Source organism: Geospiza fortis, unplaced genomic scaffold (genome assembly GCF_000277835.1).
Source record: "Geospiza fortis unplaced genomic scaffold, GeoFor_1.0 scaffold92, whole genome shotgun sequence".
Lineage (NCBI taxonomy): Eukaryota > Metazoa > Chordata > Aves > Passeriformes > Thraupidae > Geospiza > Geospiza fortis.
In genome coordinates, this window is record NW_005054389.1 from 1,281,684 (window position 1) to 1,299,480 (window position 17,797).

General features: G+C 40.8%; 1 protein-coding gene across 1 annotated transcript in view; it reads right to left on the reverse strand.

The window, feature by feature from the left end:
• The window catches only part of ARID5B (AT-rich interaction domain 5B), a 103,889-nt gene that overhangs the window by 12,090 nt on the left and 74,002 nt on the right, over positions 1 to 17,797 (reverse strand). Inside the window, exons 5-7 of the mRNA XM_005425548.3 lie at positions 16,712 to 16,916; positions 14,320 to 14,372; positions 7,362 to 7,459 (exon numbers count right to left, since the gene is read on the reverse strand). Coding sequence (XP_005425605.2) covers positions 7,362 to 7,459; positions 14,320 to 14,372; positions 16,712 to 16,916 — 356 coding nt within the window. The remainder of the gene's footprint in view (positions 1 to 7,361; positions 7,460 to 14,319; positions 14,373 to 16,711; positions 16,917 to 17,797) is intronic.

Sequence of the window (17,797 nt, forward strand, 5' to 3'; positions counted from 1 at the left end):
AGCTTTTCAAAAGAATAAATCTTCGAGCACGGGTCCAGTGCAGGCAAGGGAAGCAGCAAGGGAAACCTTCAACGACAATCAGTTGGTGGGGATAGCCAGGAGCAGGAGGCAGCTCTCCTGGGCAACAGTGACACATTCCCAGCAAAGAGGGGAGAGGAATAACCCAAACTTCAAGGTCTCAGCTTGTTTTCCAAAACGGGAATATAAAATACATTCAGGAAATGAAGCACTGTGTTCCTGAAGCCTGCTTTCCCTGGATTGCATTGTACAATGCAGGGGTTATGAAAGCAAGCCTCACGTGCTTTTGTGCAGAACACAATAGCAATGGCTTTATTTGCATTTGTCTGAAGTACAAAACTGGCACGTATTATATCAGCAAAGACAAAATATGCTGGAGTTCAATTTTCTTTCCCAAGAATTTTCCTTCCTTAAAGAAATGGCTCTTTCATCCTTTCAACAACAACTTTCCTCACAGCCCACTGGGAGTGCTGGTGGGTAATGAGAATGGCTTACTGCTGAAAGGTGGGAACAGCGTTGCTCTAAGAGAATTCAAAGACACTTTGTTTTAAGTAAACTGGAAATTAGTGACATTACAAACACAGCTGCTGATTTAACTGCACAGCCCAACGAGGCAAGCTCAGGCACTCCTGATCCTAGGGCTCAGCAGGGGGAGATGAACAACTCCAGTCTTCTGCCTTTGGCACAGATTTACTGCATGGAAAAGAGTCAAAGGAAGGGTAGTGGACACAGAGCAACTTCCCCAGATCACTCTACCAAAACCACTACAAGACTCTGTTTTGGCCATAGTCGCCATTTCTGCATCTAAAGGCAGACATGCATTTTGTTTGGTAGGTCCATGGAGTCCCTGCAATGCTTGGTCCCTAGGCTCAGAACAAGCTTACACAGATGCCATTTTGCATTGCCTGTGGGGTGCAGGTCTCCTGGCAGGACTCCAAAATCCTGCTGACCCTCCCTGGGAGCTCTGAATTACATCTATATTGCAGCAAGCTGAACAAACTATGGGCATTCTCTTTCATGTTAACAAAATCCTAAAGTACAAGGTGGAGATTCTCAGCATTGCTGGGCAGTCCGAGGGAAAAGATCTTGGTGCTTACTCATCAGTGCTGCTCCTGCAAAAGAGAATGGCACACCTCTCACTGTGCAGCGCTCTCCTGGGGCTACTCAGCTCCCAGCAGGAAAAGGGGCTTGTCCCCTGTGCTGAGTGGGTTCCTACTCCTGCATGGCAAGGAATGAGACTGTCATGGGTGACACTGACTCCAAGCTGGACTGCTGGCACCCCCAGGCTCTGGGCACTGCAGGGCCCCAGCACCCAGTCAGTGCCAAGGCACACACACATGATGGGCACGCCTGGCAAGGGCCTCTCTGCTTGGGTGACAATGCACCCAGCAGCACTGCACAGCACTCAGCATGCCCCAGTTCTGCTGGGACAGACTCCTGGGTGAAAGGAAGGATGTAGGTGGGAAAACAATTCCCCACCAGGAGAGAGATCATCTGCTTGCAGGCACTTAAAGGCACTGCCTGACTGTCCAGCACTCAAGGACTCCTGCTGACTCTAGCAATGGCCAGTAAGATGCTAAGGCTGAAACCCCAGAAATTTTGAAAAAAAATGCATGTTCTCAGATATTTTAAAAGGACAGCTAGGGATCTGTTTTAATGGTAAACAATTACATTCCTCTGTCATCTGATACTTCTTAAATTTTGGGGAGGGGGGAAGCTTTCTGAATTTTCAATAGTTCCTTTGTTAAAGCATCTGTTACTCACATAATTGAAAAGATGTTTGTTCAGTGGTATGCTTGAGAGTACAGTTATTTAATCTTAATGATAAAGCCCTGAGGGCAGAAAATCATAAGTAGAAACCTCTTGTTATTTATCAAAAAGAAAAAAAAAACCCAAACCAAAAACCTAGGAAAATAAAGAGAGAACTGAGACACCTCATCTATCTTCAGGCTTAAATTTGTGCTTGATGGAAAACTATGGGGACAATTTGCAACTTGTGAAGTTTTCTGGGAGTCTGGGACCAGCTGAAGTGTGAGGGGGGCAGGGAAGTGGGGTGAAGACAAAAATAAAACAAGGAGAGAAAACTGTTGCTTGGCAAGTTTGAGTCAAACAAAGAGCTAGTTGTAGTTTACAGCATGACATAATATTTGATTAATTTTTGCCTGGGGGTGTTTTCACACTTAACAGTGTAAATCAAAACCTTCTATTAATTACAATGTGTATAAAAAGATAACCATAAGCAATTTCATGCAGATGCTAGAGTAGCCCCCTACTTTTTGTTCCCTCCAACGACTGGCTGTTATTTCCTGCAAAATTCCACTGAAATGCTTACACGTTATGAAAGTTATCCAAACCCTTTAGAAAACCAAACAGCATTTGCATGGAACACAGGGCTCTCCTGCATATTGAATTACTGCACAATATCCTCAGGGTAGACAGACTTTATGGCTGTTAAAGAGAAACCGTGTAAGGGTCCTATTTTGACCTGCCTTGTGTTTGTGATCATATATAATTTTTATGTGAGAGATTTAGAAAAAAAATGGCAGAATGGGCTCTGAAGTGTACAAGGCACTGCATCTCCTGAAGTTTAGTCCCCTGGTAGATGTGCAAATACCCAGGGACCATACTCACAGCCAGAATAAAACCCTCTGCAGGTCAGTGTCCAAAGTGTGGGCACAGCCACCTGCCACCCCACTGTGAGGAAACACAACCCATCTCACCTATCTGCTCCTCCTCAAGTTCCAGGTGGCTGTGTCTCTGCAAAATACTTTCCCACTCAGCTGCCTTAATTTAGTAAGAGCACAAAGTCTAATAAATCCCTCTCCAGCTGTGTCTGCCCAGGACAGACTGGTTTTAGAAATGCTAGTAACTTGTGAGGGCCAGCACAGGAGACAGGCTGCTGAAGAGCAGGACTTGGGCCATGGGGTTCTCTGGGTCCATCCTTGCTGGAGATCCCACGGGAGCCCAGCCTCCTGCAGCACCCGAAGAGGCCAGGAAGCTACAGGTCTGTGGTACAATGATTCTGCCTGTCATGATGCTTCCCAACATGTCTGTCCACCAGAGAAGCCAAGGAGAGTCCTGCATGCCCCTGCACAGCACAATCCCCCAGCCCATGTGTGTTTGTGCACAGCCCATGCATGGGACTTGCTCTGGAGGAAACCAAGATGAATCACAGCCAGACTTGGAGACAGAAAAAGGTCCCAACAGGTAATTACAGTATTTCTGTTTTGTTCAATGTATTTTATTGGGAACTTTTTATACCTTGCCAACAAGCAGGCTGGGTTTTTTGGTTTGGTTCTTTTCTGGGGGGTAAGGGGGGAGCAGTGGTGTAGTGTTTACAAAAAATCCCTGACAACAACGTCATCAGCACTGCAGAAACACAGCCTACTGCTCATGCCAGAAAGTCAAAGCTGCTGATCATGTGTTTTGTGTAAAAGCGAAAAGAAACCTCAAACCCTGCATGTGAAAACCACATCTGCATTATTAGGGGAAGACAGCATGGGGCAGAGTGCTTCGCAGAAAAGGAGCCGTTTCTGAGGGTTTCTTGATAAGCGAGAGAGAGATGCAGGGTACTGACAAGGGCTGAGAGAGGTTCAAGGGAACGCTGTAGGCTGCATCAACTCACACCAACCACATACCTCTGCCTTTCTGTGATCGTGAAAGATCATTAGAGGAACACTAATGAAGACAGTAACGACCAAAATAACAACACCTTATAAGCTCTGTACGGTCCAAGTCGTGCACAGAGCAACAGTCCCATGATGGGAAAACATTAATGCTTTTTATATTGGTAATCATCTGTAACATGAGCAATTAAGTACAGTACTAATGGACTATAGCCAAGAGCCTGGTACTAATATTAAAAACTGACAGAGATGAATAGGTTTGGAAGGAAAACTAGGCTGACAAAGACATTTTTATGAAGTGCTTGGGCCTATTTGGAATAACCCAATCAGAGGCAGGTCTAGACCAGCCATGCCTACAGTGACAATAACATATTCATTGGCATTATATGATGCCTGCTATGCTTTAAATAAAAACACTCATTGCTTCTACTCAGAAACCTGCACTTTCATTATTATACTCATTAATAAAACAGAAGTTGTCTAACTAATATATAATATAACACTTACTGAAACACTGGCAGCCTTGCCTTATTTTAAAATGAAAACAGTTTCTGGAAACAGGAACTGTATTAATGATAAATGAATCAGCTGAAAATGCACACAAAACCTTTCCTTCCCTTTTACCAGAGAAACAAAGAAAACACCACCCCAACTGAAGCACTGTACCTACCTATAGTACACCAGCAGCTACCACCACAAACCCTGCTCCAAACAGCAGGGTGCAGAGCAACACATTCCCCAAAACCTTTAAAACTGGTTTTGTTCCAGCTTTTGCCATCCACTGTACCATGAAACTGCAGCCACATGGTAGCTTTGCAGAGGTTATAAACACCTTTACAGAAAGCAGTATTTCTTCATTGGATTTGGTAGACAGAGAATTTTGCCCTCTCCAGTGCTTGTATTTTGTGTTTGGGTTTGGTTGGCTGGTTGGTTGTTGTTAATGGTTTTTTTTTTTTTTCCTCTCTCTCTTTTCAGCCTTTGAAATTGTGTGTGAAACTCCACCTTGCAAAGGGAAACAGGAGAGGGCAGGAAGGAGGGATGGCAATATCTGAACTGGGACATATGTACCATTCCACTCCTCAGCACCCCAAGGATGTCACTGAAAGGTGGCTGCCACCTGAACAGCCTTGATATGCTAAAGCTGATGCAAACAGCCAGTAGCTCCTCCTGGGAGAGAGCTGGTTAACACAACATGGATGCCCTTGAGATCCAGTTGTAGAGATGAATGGCAAGGCTAAGTCAAACAGCAGCAGGGCCAGTGAAGTCAGGGCACTGCCTGTTCTGCCTCCAGTAAGCAAGGAAGGGCCAGTGGGATTCAGAAAGGAAAAATCAGGAGATTTACTCAGCATTTGCTTTCCAGATAATTAAATTTCCAGTTTAGCTGTACAGTTTCAAGTTCGAAAATGTATGTATGTCCTCAATCATGAGCCTGTGTATTCCTGCACTACAGTTCTAGTTTTAGATTAAATGCCATCTGAGCACTTTGCCTATAAATGAGCATTACATTTACAGGTGCTGTAGTTAGAATTACCAGCTGAAACAAACCATGACAATTTCATTTACTTTTTTTCAAGTCTGAGGCTTCATACAACTTTCCTGTAGGGGAAAAAGAGCATCTAACACTAGAAAAGTAGAGACTGGATGAGCTACTGAGGTTTTTTATATACATGTTTTGGTTTTTCAGAACAGATTTAGTGAAGAACATTTTAGGTAAGCTCAGGGCTAACCTGAAAGTTCTGAAAGATTTTTTGCTCTAAATGCCATCTTTTGATAGCCTGCCAGGGATGTGGAAAATTAGGTGCTGCCTCATATCAGACTTCATACAGAACTACATGATAGACTGGCATCCATGAACTCAGATTTGAGTTCTTCAGTGTATTAAGACCAATCTAACCATAAACTAGAAGACACTTTCCTCAGACCAGGTCAAGTCAAGCAGAACTGCTTTTGGATAGCCTGGAAAGGCTTTTCAATTTGGAAGGCATCAGGACTGTTCAGGTTTTCCAGACAGCATAATGGGTTTTGTGGCACTTCAGAGCACACCCAAATAACTGCTGAGTCAGTCACACACAAGTCTTTATGCATGGGAGTGCAATGCAAAGCTTTTACATATAAAAAACACCCAAACCACTAGCATTGAACATTGTCAGGAAAGCAGAAGAGAAAGGGGTTCATGGAGTATTTGTGAATGGCTCATTTAGTTTTCCACAACTACAAGAGATGCGCTCTCTCAGTGACTCCAGGGTTTCAGCAAGGCTCCCTCTGCAACCCAAACCCACAGAGACCTAATGCTCCTGTGTGCCCGGGTCTCTTCTGTCAAATAACATCCCCCACAGAACATCTGGCAAGGGAAAAGCCGCACTGCCAGTTGGAAACCCATCTGCTGGCTTGGGTGCAAGAGGAAGCTCTGAGACTCTCAGGACTATAATGATGGGGGTGGAAGAGCTGAATACCCACAATCTGATGAGTCAATAAAACAATCTATAAGATTTGTCTGCAACATGAAGGCAGGGAAAAGCTCCATCTGACACGCACAGCAGCTCACTCACTTCACTCTGCTGCTTGGCTCAATCTCCAGAAAGCTTCTAACAATTATAATGGCAATCATTACATGCAACTCCTCTGTGCACCCAAGCCCTTCTGCTGGAGATGTCCCCTGTAAATGAGCGTGATCAAATACCCCACCCTCCATGAGGATGGCAGTATGTCTCTTTGAGAGGCTGACACATCAGGCACTAAGATAAGGAGAGAAAGTGCCCACTGAACACAGCTCTGCTGTGCCACCTTCTGCACCGGCAAGTACAATCTCTTCCTGAGCCCAGCAAAGTGACTTGTTTATGCCCAGGAACAAGAGACTGAATTTTACTTATCTGAGCTGAAAATTGCTGAGTTTTATTCACATTTGCTTGTCTAAGGAAAAAAAAAAACCAAAAAAAACAAAAAAAAACAAAAAAAAAAAAAAACCCCCCCAAAAAAAAAAGAAAAAAAAAAAAAAAAAAAAAAACCAAAAAAAAAAAAAAGGAAGAAAAAAAAAAGATAAAAGAAAAAAGAAAATAAAAAGCCCCAACAGTTGTTCCTAAAAACCAAATCAAAACAACATTCCAGCTCCAGTATTTTATTCAATGTGTTCTGGCTTCACAAGCCCTGGAAGTTATTATCTACATGGGGAGAATAAGAATTCAACAGTTCTGACCAGCAGCAAGGGCTGCAGGAGAAAGGGTGTTTGGCAGCAGCTCGCAGGCAGGGAGGAGGGAAGGGATGCCATGAAGAAGAGGAATGCAACGCTCGGCATGACCTACAACACTAACGGCACCCTGCACTATGGGCTGCCCCATTGTTTTGATCAAAACCACAATCTGCTTAATTGGTATTCCTAAAAAATGATAGAAGACAAGTGTTTTCATCAATTAGTTGCTGTTTCTTATTTTTCCTCGAGTATGTTTTCCTCAATTTTTCAGCTTCTTTAACTGGAAAGCTGTTGCAAAAATTAAGATCTATACCAAAGAAAAATCAGATGCTTTTTTAATTTACTTAGTCACTGGAGACAGACACTGGTTTAAATCACAATGGATTATCTGACTAAACTGTTGGGGAACTATTTACTAAATCTTTAAGATGACTCTCTCTCTTTTCCTCTAATTTCTTACAAAATGCTTTGAAGGCTTTCCAAATTAATTTTTTCATTATTAAACAAGCATTTCAGATTTGTTATCTTACCTTTCATAATGTCTGCGAGTACATGTAGCAGCACTTGTGCTTCCAGGGTTACCACCTAATTCATCATAAATATGTTTCCATTGTCGACGGGCTGTTATCTGTAAAAATGGCAATGGAAAATTTAATCTTGCATCTTTACAGATTCTACAGCATTTGACTTCACAACAACAAATGCACATATGACACTTTCAGAACAGCATGTACTACGAGCACTATAAAAGCCCCTACACAATATACAGAGTACACAGAGCTTTGGGTGTATTTTTGTTTTTGTAAGTTAACACTATGTCTATTTTCTTTCTCTCTAAAATGGAGTGATCTGATTCATTATCAAGTCATATGCAATACAGACTCACAAAAGAATCTCAATCAATACAGGGTCATTAACTATCAGAAGTTATGCAGACAAATCCCACAGTGAATTATGAAAATGAAGCTCAAACCATATTCAGCACAAATAATGATTACATAGTTATTTTAACTGAATTAGAGAAAATAAATCTGCTGCAAAACCCAAATCCACCACAGAATTCTGTAAATCTACAAAACCATAGTCCGTAACTATGTATGTTACAAGCTGTTTATTTTTATCCATTTATATCTGTAAAATATACAGATCAAATAGTACTGAAATCTTAACGTACTCCAATGTTAATATTTGAGCTGTGTACTTTATTGGACCGTGCTGATGAAAATAAACATCTTGTAACATATTGAATTGCATACCATGGTTCTGGGTTTTTTTGTACAGAAATTAGGATTATACAGAATAACAGATGGAAGACCTGGCAAAAGGATTGTGTCTGAATACCACTTCATTATTTTATATATTCTGCTATATTTAAAACAGGAAGAGAAACAGGAATAGGACAAGCACAACAGATCACCCTTGTTTGCCTGCAGCTCATAAAGAAAGCCAGTAGAAAACTGGTGGGGGCAATTTGGGGAGAATTTTGTCATTTGCTGTGGAATGCCATGGATTTTAATATATTCAGCCCTGGAGGCTTCTTTGGAGTTACCCACAGAGCAGTCAATGGCGTTTACTGAGGAGCTAAAGGCAGCAATCAGAAGAGAACAAATATTACAACTTGCAATCTGAGGCCTGTAATTTTAATCTAAACAAGAGGAGATAGCTACCATCATTAAATATTACAGGGTAAGAGATATTTCTGTTTCACTCAATAGAAAGGGAAAATCCTTCCTTTGCAGAAATTATTGTCTAAAGTAAAAAACATGGTTGGAGTCTTATCACTTGATAACATTACAATTTCTTCAAATTTATTGTTTGCAGAGTTCTCCAAAAAACAGCAGTAGCTTTAACTCACTATTACCACCTGAGCATAGTTTGCACCTATACACACTTTGGGGAAAAAAAAAAAGGTGTTTTATCTCAAACATTATATAAAGCTAAATGAACTAACTTCATTCACTAATTTTATTTCCTGTCTTTTATAATAAACCCAAAGACTACCAGCACAAGGATTCAAGCAATTCAAGGATAAATTCCACACAAGTAAGTTATTTAAATACAAATCAAACACTTATCTGATGATAAGGTTCATACTAAGTCTGTTTTGTTTCAGTTCTTATGCTGTCTCTTCCCCAGGCTACCCACACTTATTATTACTACTAAGGTGCTTGAAGAACCAGAGTCCTAATGAGCCATAAAGAACATCACATCCTGAGAATATGAATGGATGCTCCTTATGCAACCCAAAAAGTCAAATGAGAGTTGGACCAGGTATCCTGTTGTGGAGGAATGCCTGGATGGGAAGCTACCTCTGGTCCTGCCTCCCACATTCCACCATTCCTCAGGACAGATAGGACAGAGGTGTGGCCAGCCAGCCCTTGCCTTCTTGGAGCTCCCAAAAAATCATAGATCCCTTGAGGACTGCTGCAAAAAAAACCCTCTGGCAGGATCACAGATGGGGGAATGAAGGTGCACAAAGCTGCTCTGGGGTCTGTGCTCTGGCCCTCTGACAAGCACAACCTGGCTGGGCTTGCAAGGCTGTCCAGGACCTGAAACCTTGGCCAACAGCACTGACACTGAGCAGAAACTTTAAATGAAACCAAGGATTAGTTAGCAGGAGACTACTGTAAGTCCCCCTTATAATCATCCTGATGTGACTAGGAAGCACAGTCTCCATTTTCAAAAGGAGAACTTTAGAGCCTTAGTCTCATTTACCATGAGCTGATACTCAAGCTGGAACACTGGTAAGCATAACTAAGGGGAAAAGTGAATCCCTTTGAAGTCCATGGATCATTTTTTGTGTCTCTTTCTTCTAAGCTGCTTAGAATAATAGTATTTTCACAAACATTTGCCCAGTTCTATCCAATTCTACATCTGCAATGGACCAGAGCTCCTTGGCAATTAACTGAGTTGTGCCCTCCCACAGAGGGAGTTTAAATTTGACATTCCCTGAAACAATTGTTATTCTAACAAAGCCTGGGGTTGAGTTTTCCCCTGCTCTGGAAAGTTTATTTTTTATGCTTAATAAACTTCAAAGGACTAAAGGAACTGATTAATTACATCCTTAAACAATCTGAACAAAATGCTTCACTGAGGAAAGTGCACTCTTGTCATGAAGGACCGCTCAAGCTGGATGTTCCTACTGACCATATGCAAACTGAGGGCCTTTCTCATACAAGTTCTTCCCAGTTCAAAATCCTTGTGCTGGGCCCATTGGAAGCCAGCACCTTTGAAAACCTCTGTGAAATCTTCCCCAACCAAGAGAAATCCAAATTAAGCAAAGAGACTGGCCTGTCTAAAGAGCAGATCTGATCTGGTTCCTATAAGCACAGTATTATGCAGTGACTGGTAGTCAAAAAACCCAAACATATAAAAGCAATGATCTTATCTATTAAAGCAGAAGACTGTTTACAAACATGCTTTCAATGGTGTCTTCTGCTTTGAGAAATCTTAAGGTCTTCTGCACTGCAATCCTACCTCCCAGCTCCCTTCCTTGTGAAAGGCTTCTTGCTTATTTCCTGCTGCAAACATAATGGGGGATTTTCTGGTCATGGTACATGATGTTCACAGCTATCTTCAGAGCTCTGGGAATTAGTTCGGTATGAAACAAACCCAGTTAGCTTTGCATTCCACTGATATACCAGTTTCATTGGGCCTGCCCAGACACAGGACTGATGTATGTGTCAATCACTAATTTTTAAAAATTAAAGCACTTCACTGTTGCTTCCAGGAGGCAGCAGCTAAATGGGATCCCACTGACCTTTGGCAAAATCTAAGCTATTACATACTGAAGGTTAATCTCCACCTAATTTTCTTTTTATCCTTTATCTTTCTAAGACATCTCCAGGTAGAGTCCATTCAGCAGCACAGCCTTCTGCAAACATGCCAAGGCACTCCTTTTATGTTGGCTTGGAAGGAAAAATGCTACTTCGTAATTTGCCAAGGACAACTCTTTAGGAAAGTCCTGGAAGCTTCCCATCTATGAACTTCTGCACCTTTTACTCACTTGACTTAGGGTGACTGAGGAAATTCTAGGCCACGGCTGCTAAATGCCACTGCAGCTGAGCCCCCTACAACATAGCATTGTCTCATATTTCATCCAGTGATTTGGGGACATTTTAAATCATTCATACTGTGAAGGTCTGCTATAGAGAGTGCTTTCCAATGCACTCTCCTATTATTAGTAACAAAGATGCTCATCTCACATATCTTTGTTTAAGAGAAATACGATTCCACCAACTACAAAGAGACAGCTTCATCTGTTAAAGTCTTAAACCAGTTTGTATGGATTGCTGTTTTTATTAAGCCTTGTTCAACAACAACTACAAGGGAGTGTGGTGTTACACAGTTATAGATGACAACTAACTAAGAATTAGTAATCAAATGGAGGAGAAATGACTCTCTTAAGTATTTGAAATGGAGAGCACTTAAATATGACACACATCATGACCTGACACTATTAGATATCCTGTATGTATATCCCATATACAAAGATAATGCTCTCTGTCAAGCCTCACTGGATCCATTCCCCCAGGGGGAAAGTCAGATGGCTAAGAAAGTTGTTCTCTGCATCTCAAATCCAATTCCTGTCTGTTCTCAGTCACTTTTAGATCCTTAACTGACAGGACTGGACTCAAAAATATCACAAAAATCTACTGTGAATCTGTGCAGAAGCTGAAAAACACCACAAATGATCCATGCTTGTTTCTCAATAATGTTTTTTAGACTGCATCAAAACACCTATACATGAACAAAGTGGACAAGGCAGTGGGTAAAATTAAAAATGGGCAGACTATAACTGTTCTGCCAAATAAAAGGATGTAAAGTTTGCAACTGGTCTAACTGGGAAGGTTTCTATGCTGCTTTAAAAATTGTCATCTGACTACTTTAATTTTCCATATGTCATTTTAAGAATCTTTTATCTATTTCCTGTTCATAAAATGGCTGTCACATGTTGAAGTCAAATATCTACTTTTAAATATATTTTTCTTTACAATACTTCCAAGAGAAAAGACCTATTTCTATCTCCATGCTCAAACCAGAAATTTGTGAAATTTTAAAACCAGTTAAAGATGATGAAGCCCTAGTAATGGTTTGCTCAAGTCAGATGGAAGGGGCCATAGAGATAAATGCATATTAAACAGGGCAGGTTTGACAAAGCCATTGCACTCCACAACTTCTCCTCATCAATAGATGGTGGCACCATGCATGAGAGTGCTGGACTCTGCTCAACATTGAATTAAAGCACTTGAAATTTCTGCATCTAAGCAGACCTGCCTAAGATCCTAGAACTGATAACTGAGGTCCATGTCACCCCTACCATCCACTGACTTGTGAAAAATGAAACAAAACACAAAAGCTTCTCACCAGCATTTGCCATTATAAACTATATACAAATTAACGCAGTTGGCAAACTCAATGCATATCAACTGGCCATAAAATAATAAATCCCAGGGTGTGCACAGGTCAAAGTATTGCAACAGCTATCAATATGATACCCAGGGAATTTAAATCAAAGGCAGATCCATATCAAGGATGAGACTGTTAACAGAAGAGAATGAGGTCAGGAAACCTCATGCTCCATATACAACTTAAATTGCATCACAACAGTTCTCCCAACTTCAGCTTGCCTGCAAAGAGCACAGATGCCACTCACATCATAGAAACAGGACAGGCCCATCATTTCAGACACAGTCACTCTCCAATGAGATCTGGGCTCTCGGCTATGTCAGAGGTGTGAGCTGTGCTTGCCTTGCCATTTACTGAATAAGGAGCAATTGCTTAGTTTACTCTCTATGAAGAATAAGCACTGCTGGTACATTTTCATTCAAGGTGACAAATGCCCCTAAACAACAGAGAGCATCTGTCACTGAGAAAAGGAGTTTTGAGACAAGTGTGGACTGAAGCTACTCTGGCTGACATCCTCATGTATGTGATCCCTCCCCTCTGATCCTGTCACCTATCTCAAACCTGGCTCTGTGGCCTTGTGGTCACACATTCACAACCCTGTTCTTGTTCTCCCTCAGGTATAGAGCCTCACCTGCTCCAGCTTGTCTAAATCCATCCCTCTCCCTCTGGCACTAAAACTTAGGCCTCTCCAGCAAGCCACCACTTTGGCCTCCCTGCTTCTGTACTCAGTCCCCTCAAGCAAACCTGAAACATTGCTGTGAAAACTGCTCGCCTTCCTGAGCACTCTGAACACTCCACTCTCCCTTCAATCTCCCTCCTGGCCTTCCCTGGTGCTCTGGATCAAGTTCAAGATTTCAGCCCTCATTTTCGTTGCACTTTACAACTTGAGCAATTACTGCTCATAATTGCTGTAACGATCTATCTATGGTAGCTATTCATTCATACATACCCATGAGCACGCCTACACACACCCCTGTACATAAGCATGGTATGTGCTGATTAATGAAAGATAGAGCAACAGTAAAAGCCAAATCAAGCATATATTTTTTTAAAGAATGTTAGATTTCACGTTTCACAAAATCCCAGGCACACCCATGCTAACCAGCCCAGGCTGCTGATGTACAGAGCAATGTGCTTTATTGCAAGGAAGGAAAACAGTGAGTTCTGCATTTTGGTTCAAATGACTTTCAGTTTCTTGAGAGCGCATTTCTTCTTGTCATTTCTCTACAGAACAGATATGTCCCAGATTACTTCATAAACAAAGCAAAAATAATTTCTTTCATCTAACTGTGGCAGGAACTGAACAACTTAATCTGATCATTGTGTGCGAAGAAAATATTTCCAGTGACGACATCTTCCTATGTCAATTGTTTTTTTATTACAGATGTCATCTCGATGTGCCATATTAATGCGGCTCTTTCTTCTCATTTCAAGATTTTAATCTGAGTTTGTTGCTCTAATATTTTATTGGTTCAAAATACATGCTGTAAAATCCGTGGCCATCAAATTTTCCTGTGAGCTAAAAATAAACCGCTCTCGTCAGATATGGTTAGCTGATAAAAAGTGTCAGAGACTTTTCTGAATTACTTTGATAACTTCCTGTTTATGTGGTACTGACCCTTGTCTAATAAAGATCTTTTACACTTGGAATAAGAGAAGATTCTGCAGCATACTATTCCTTAATGGACAATGCTGATTACTTTTGAAAGCCTTTAATACATTTCCCATATTAGACATGAACAGATGTCAGGGATGTTGCCAAGTGAAATTTCTTTTATGCAATCTTGGCTTGTTGTACAATAATAGCCCTTTCTCAACATGGGAAAAAATTACAGACCTAACTAATTTCCTTGACAGAGAAGAGTTACATATGTTTTCCACTTGGAGTTTTTACGACAAGTTTACAATTTTGCCAGATCTGGAACTAATTGGGACCATTTCCAAAAATGGCCCAATAAACCCACAATGAGTACAGCTAGTCTAAAATGCAGTAAATGATTGTTTGCTTTCACATTTTTTTTCCTAACAGGGAAAAGTTAGATTGCACAATTATTTCATTTAAGTTACTTAAACACTTACTGTTTCATATCCTCCCAGTTTTTGAGCAGCTTGAAACATAGTCCAAAGGTTAACTGTTAGAGGGACAATAAGTATTTAGATAAGCATTGTATTAGCCAACATATTTCAAAGAAATGTAAATTAAACAGTTTAAAAAAAAGAAAAATAGAGAAAAAAAAGCTCACAGTCCCTGAAAAAGCTCCTGCGAAACATGTTCCAAAGAGGTATTTACATAATCCGAAGAGTAAATATTAGCCCATACTATATATATTTTTAATTACATATAAGAGAACACACTTAGAGATTCCTTAACAGGACTGGAAAAATACACTGAGACAAAGGTAATAGGCTCATTTGACTTTGCTGATAAGAGACACGGTATAATGACTGTAGTATGTTTCCATAACTTTGATAATAAAAATTACTCACTGGGAAGAATGTTACGTTTAATTATTTGTTTAATACCGATTTCATTAGCAAGCAAGCAAGCCCCACACTGGCTCACAGAGCAGGCCTATTGATTAGACAATATCCAATATTTACTGCAGCTCAGATAATGGGCTCCATAATCAATGAACAATAAGCTGCATTCTAGCGGCCCTGCGTGAATGAACCCAGATGCAGCACGAATGAGCATTACTGGAATAATTGTGCCGTGGCTGGTTGTGCCTTGCCTGTGGCTGTGGGGTCAGAGCACAGAGGCAACTCAATTCAAAAGATGTGTTGGGAGAGAGTTGTTATTTCCTGCAGAACTTCTCTCCTTTCACTTGCTTTTCATCCTGGCCCCCTGCCCCATGGGGTCACTGCTTGCTGGTGTGTATTTTATTTAATTTAATTTTAATTTAAATTTTTATTTTAGTTAATTTAATTGTTAGACGAAAAATCCATGTCAGTCCTATCAAACGTGTATGCACAATTCCACCAACAGTGATTCCCCACAGACACACTACAAATACTTGAGGTCAGCAGTAACGCTGCGGACCATGGAGAATGGGATCTCCTTCTCCATGGGGGGATGCTCTGCTGTACTGTATGTTCTGCCTCTTCCCAACAACCTATTTATATTGGCAATGTTTGCACAAGCGTTGCTGGACAAATACAGAGCCCCGTCCTGCAAACATTTCTGCTCTTCTCGGCGTACTTTTGGTATTTAAGTATTTGCCGGATCAGGCCCCTACTTCATAATGAATGTCAGGCAAGTTTCAATGTATTTCAGCTAAATGTTAGCAGCAGGCCCTACCCACAGTGGGCAACTCTAGAAATAATACTTTAGCTTGTCTTTTGAGCCCACCCTGTCTCCATGCTTGATGGAATGCAGAATAATATGGGGGGGTGGGGGAAAAAAAAATTTCTTCAACACAAAATGTTCTGAAAGCCTCATTGAACCTTGTACAGCTTCAAAGCTATCAAGAGCTTTGCTCAGGCCTTGATTTAATCTGAATCAATGCATAATGCAACGAAGCTGTTCATAGTACATTAATTTTACTCCCATTTCAAGCAGCCAGTTTTCAGACAAACACTGTAATCATTCTGAGTTATATAAGTTTATAATGGCTGCTGGAGGCCTGTTGCAATCAGCGCCAATTGCTATTAGGTATGTAAATTGTTATGTAAAACATACAGGTTTGACATTCTTCATCAAAATAACACATGGTTTTAATCTAGGAGATAAATTAGAGTAAATAATATTTCAATCCATGGCGTTTTCCCTTTAAGGAAACAAAGTATCATTCAATCTATAGATAAGGACGAGAAATTCCCCCATTTACAGCTTTTGTTGGAAACTGTGAAAGATCTACATTGTGCTGCAATATTTATGCAAAATTCAGTTTCAACTGTATCTTCTCCACATACAATTAATTTACAGATTGTGGCACTACAAACTGTACATGCCAAAGCAATTCTCAACACTGCATTCTGTATTAAGCAGATACAGTCTGGTTTTATTCTCCAAAGTCAGTAATTTATTAAGTAGAAACACATTTTAGGGCTTAAAAATATGATCCCTTTTGCGCCTTTCTTGACCACCTTTAAATGTCTTCCTTTAATATTTGTCCTTTCATAAAGAACATCTGGGCACAATAAAGATACGTCATATTATTAACTCAGAAGAAAGGCATTACAGACACTGCAGATTTACAAAACAGAAAACTAGAGAGTTTTCAACATGCCTATTTCTAGTCATAATCAGCGGATTTAAACCTATAAATATCCGGCAGCAACTACCCCAGAAGGAAGAGATGCAAATCTAGGCATAAGACAGTGAAATGCCTGGACTGGAAAATGTGTAGAGATAAACATGGTCCCTCCCCATCCATAAGGTTTTAAAATAGGCTTTGTGTGCAATTGCTTTCTTCAGAGAAGCCAAACCATTCTAAAATGTCAACAAGAAAGTGAGAAAAAGGATACTTACTCTGCTTAAAACCTAAATAGGGTATTCGTTCAATTGGTGTTTTCCTTTCTTTCATATATTTATAAAGAGCCACAAGGAAAGCCTGCTCATCAGCTCTGCATTCTTCACCTATGGCAATCTTTGATTTATCCTCACTTGAGCCTTTCTTACAGTTGCTGTTGTTACTCTTGGGTTTGGGCAAAGCTGACTTAGCCTCACATTTTACCTGGGAAAAGAAAAGATGTCATATCAGATCTGGGTAACCTTTAATTTTCACTTAAGGAATAAATACCCTCTCCTAGCAGAATGGATTGTTTAAAAAAATGAAGGCCAAACCATGCGACTGCATTTGAGGGGAAACAAAGGAAGCTATTTATAGAGCAAAATGTCTTGTTCTGAATCTTAGTCACAACATTTTTAAACAGCCACATCTTTAAATCATTATAACTCACTGGTAATGCTCTCCAGATCTGCATTTTTATGACTATACATTGCTATGTCACAGCTTCTATCTCTCACATACACTTGCCATTAGCAAGTCTAATAATAACCCTTGTTCCAGGATTGACACTGAGCATTGTCAACTCCCGTAGACAGCCCTTGGAGCTGAGGGTGCTCAGCCCCTTCCAGGAATGCTCAGCAGCCAGCTCTGAAATGCCACATTTTTCTCTCCTTTGGCCCTCCAAAATAGTTGCAAACCATGGCAAGCTTTATCCAGGCAGAGCCCTCAGCACACAAGTGGAGGTTCTGCTGTAGCATGGACTCAAGTCAAGTGTATTTGAGTATCTGCTTAAACTTGAGCCCTAAGTATTTAGCAGAAGGGAGAGGCTGGTAGCTGGACACTTTCCTGGTAGACACTGGCATCCCCAATGCAGGGCTCCAGGTGTCCCACTGGACTGCCCAGCAGATGTGTGCCAGTCAAGACATCAATAAATTGGAACCACTTCACCTCTCCCTCAGTATTCATACACGAGGAAAAATACCCAGTGAGACTGGCTTAATCCTGCACTCCCTCTTGAAGATAATCCTCTCACTGAATGAAGCAAATTACAAATCGAGCGTTGACTGAAGGTAAGTATTAAAAAAAAAAAAAAAAAAAAAAGAACA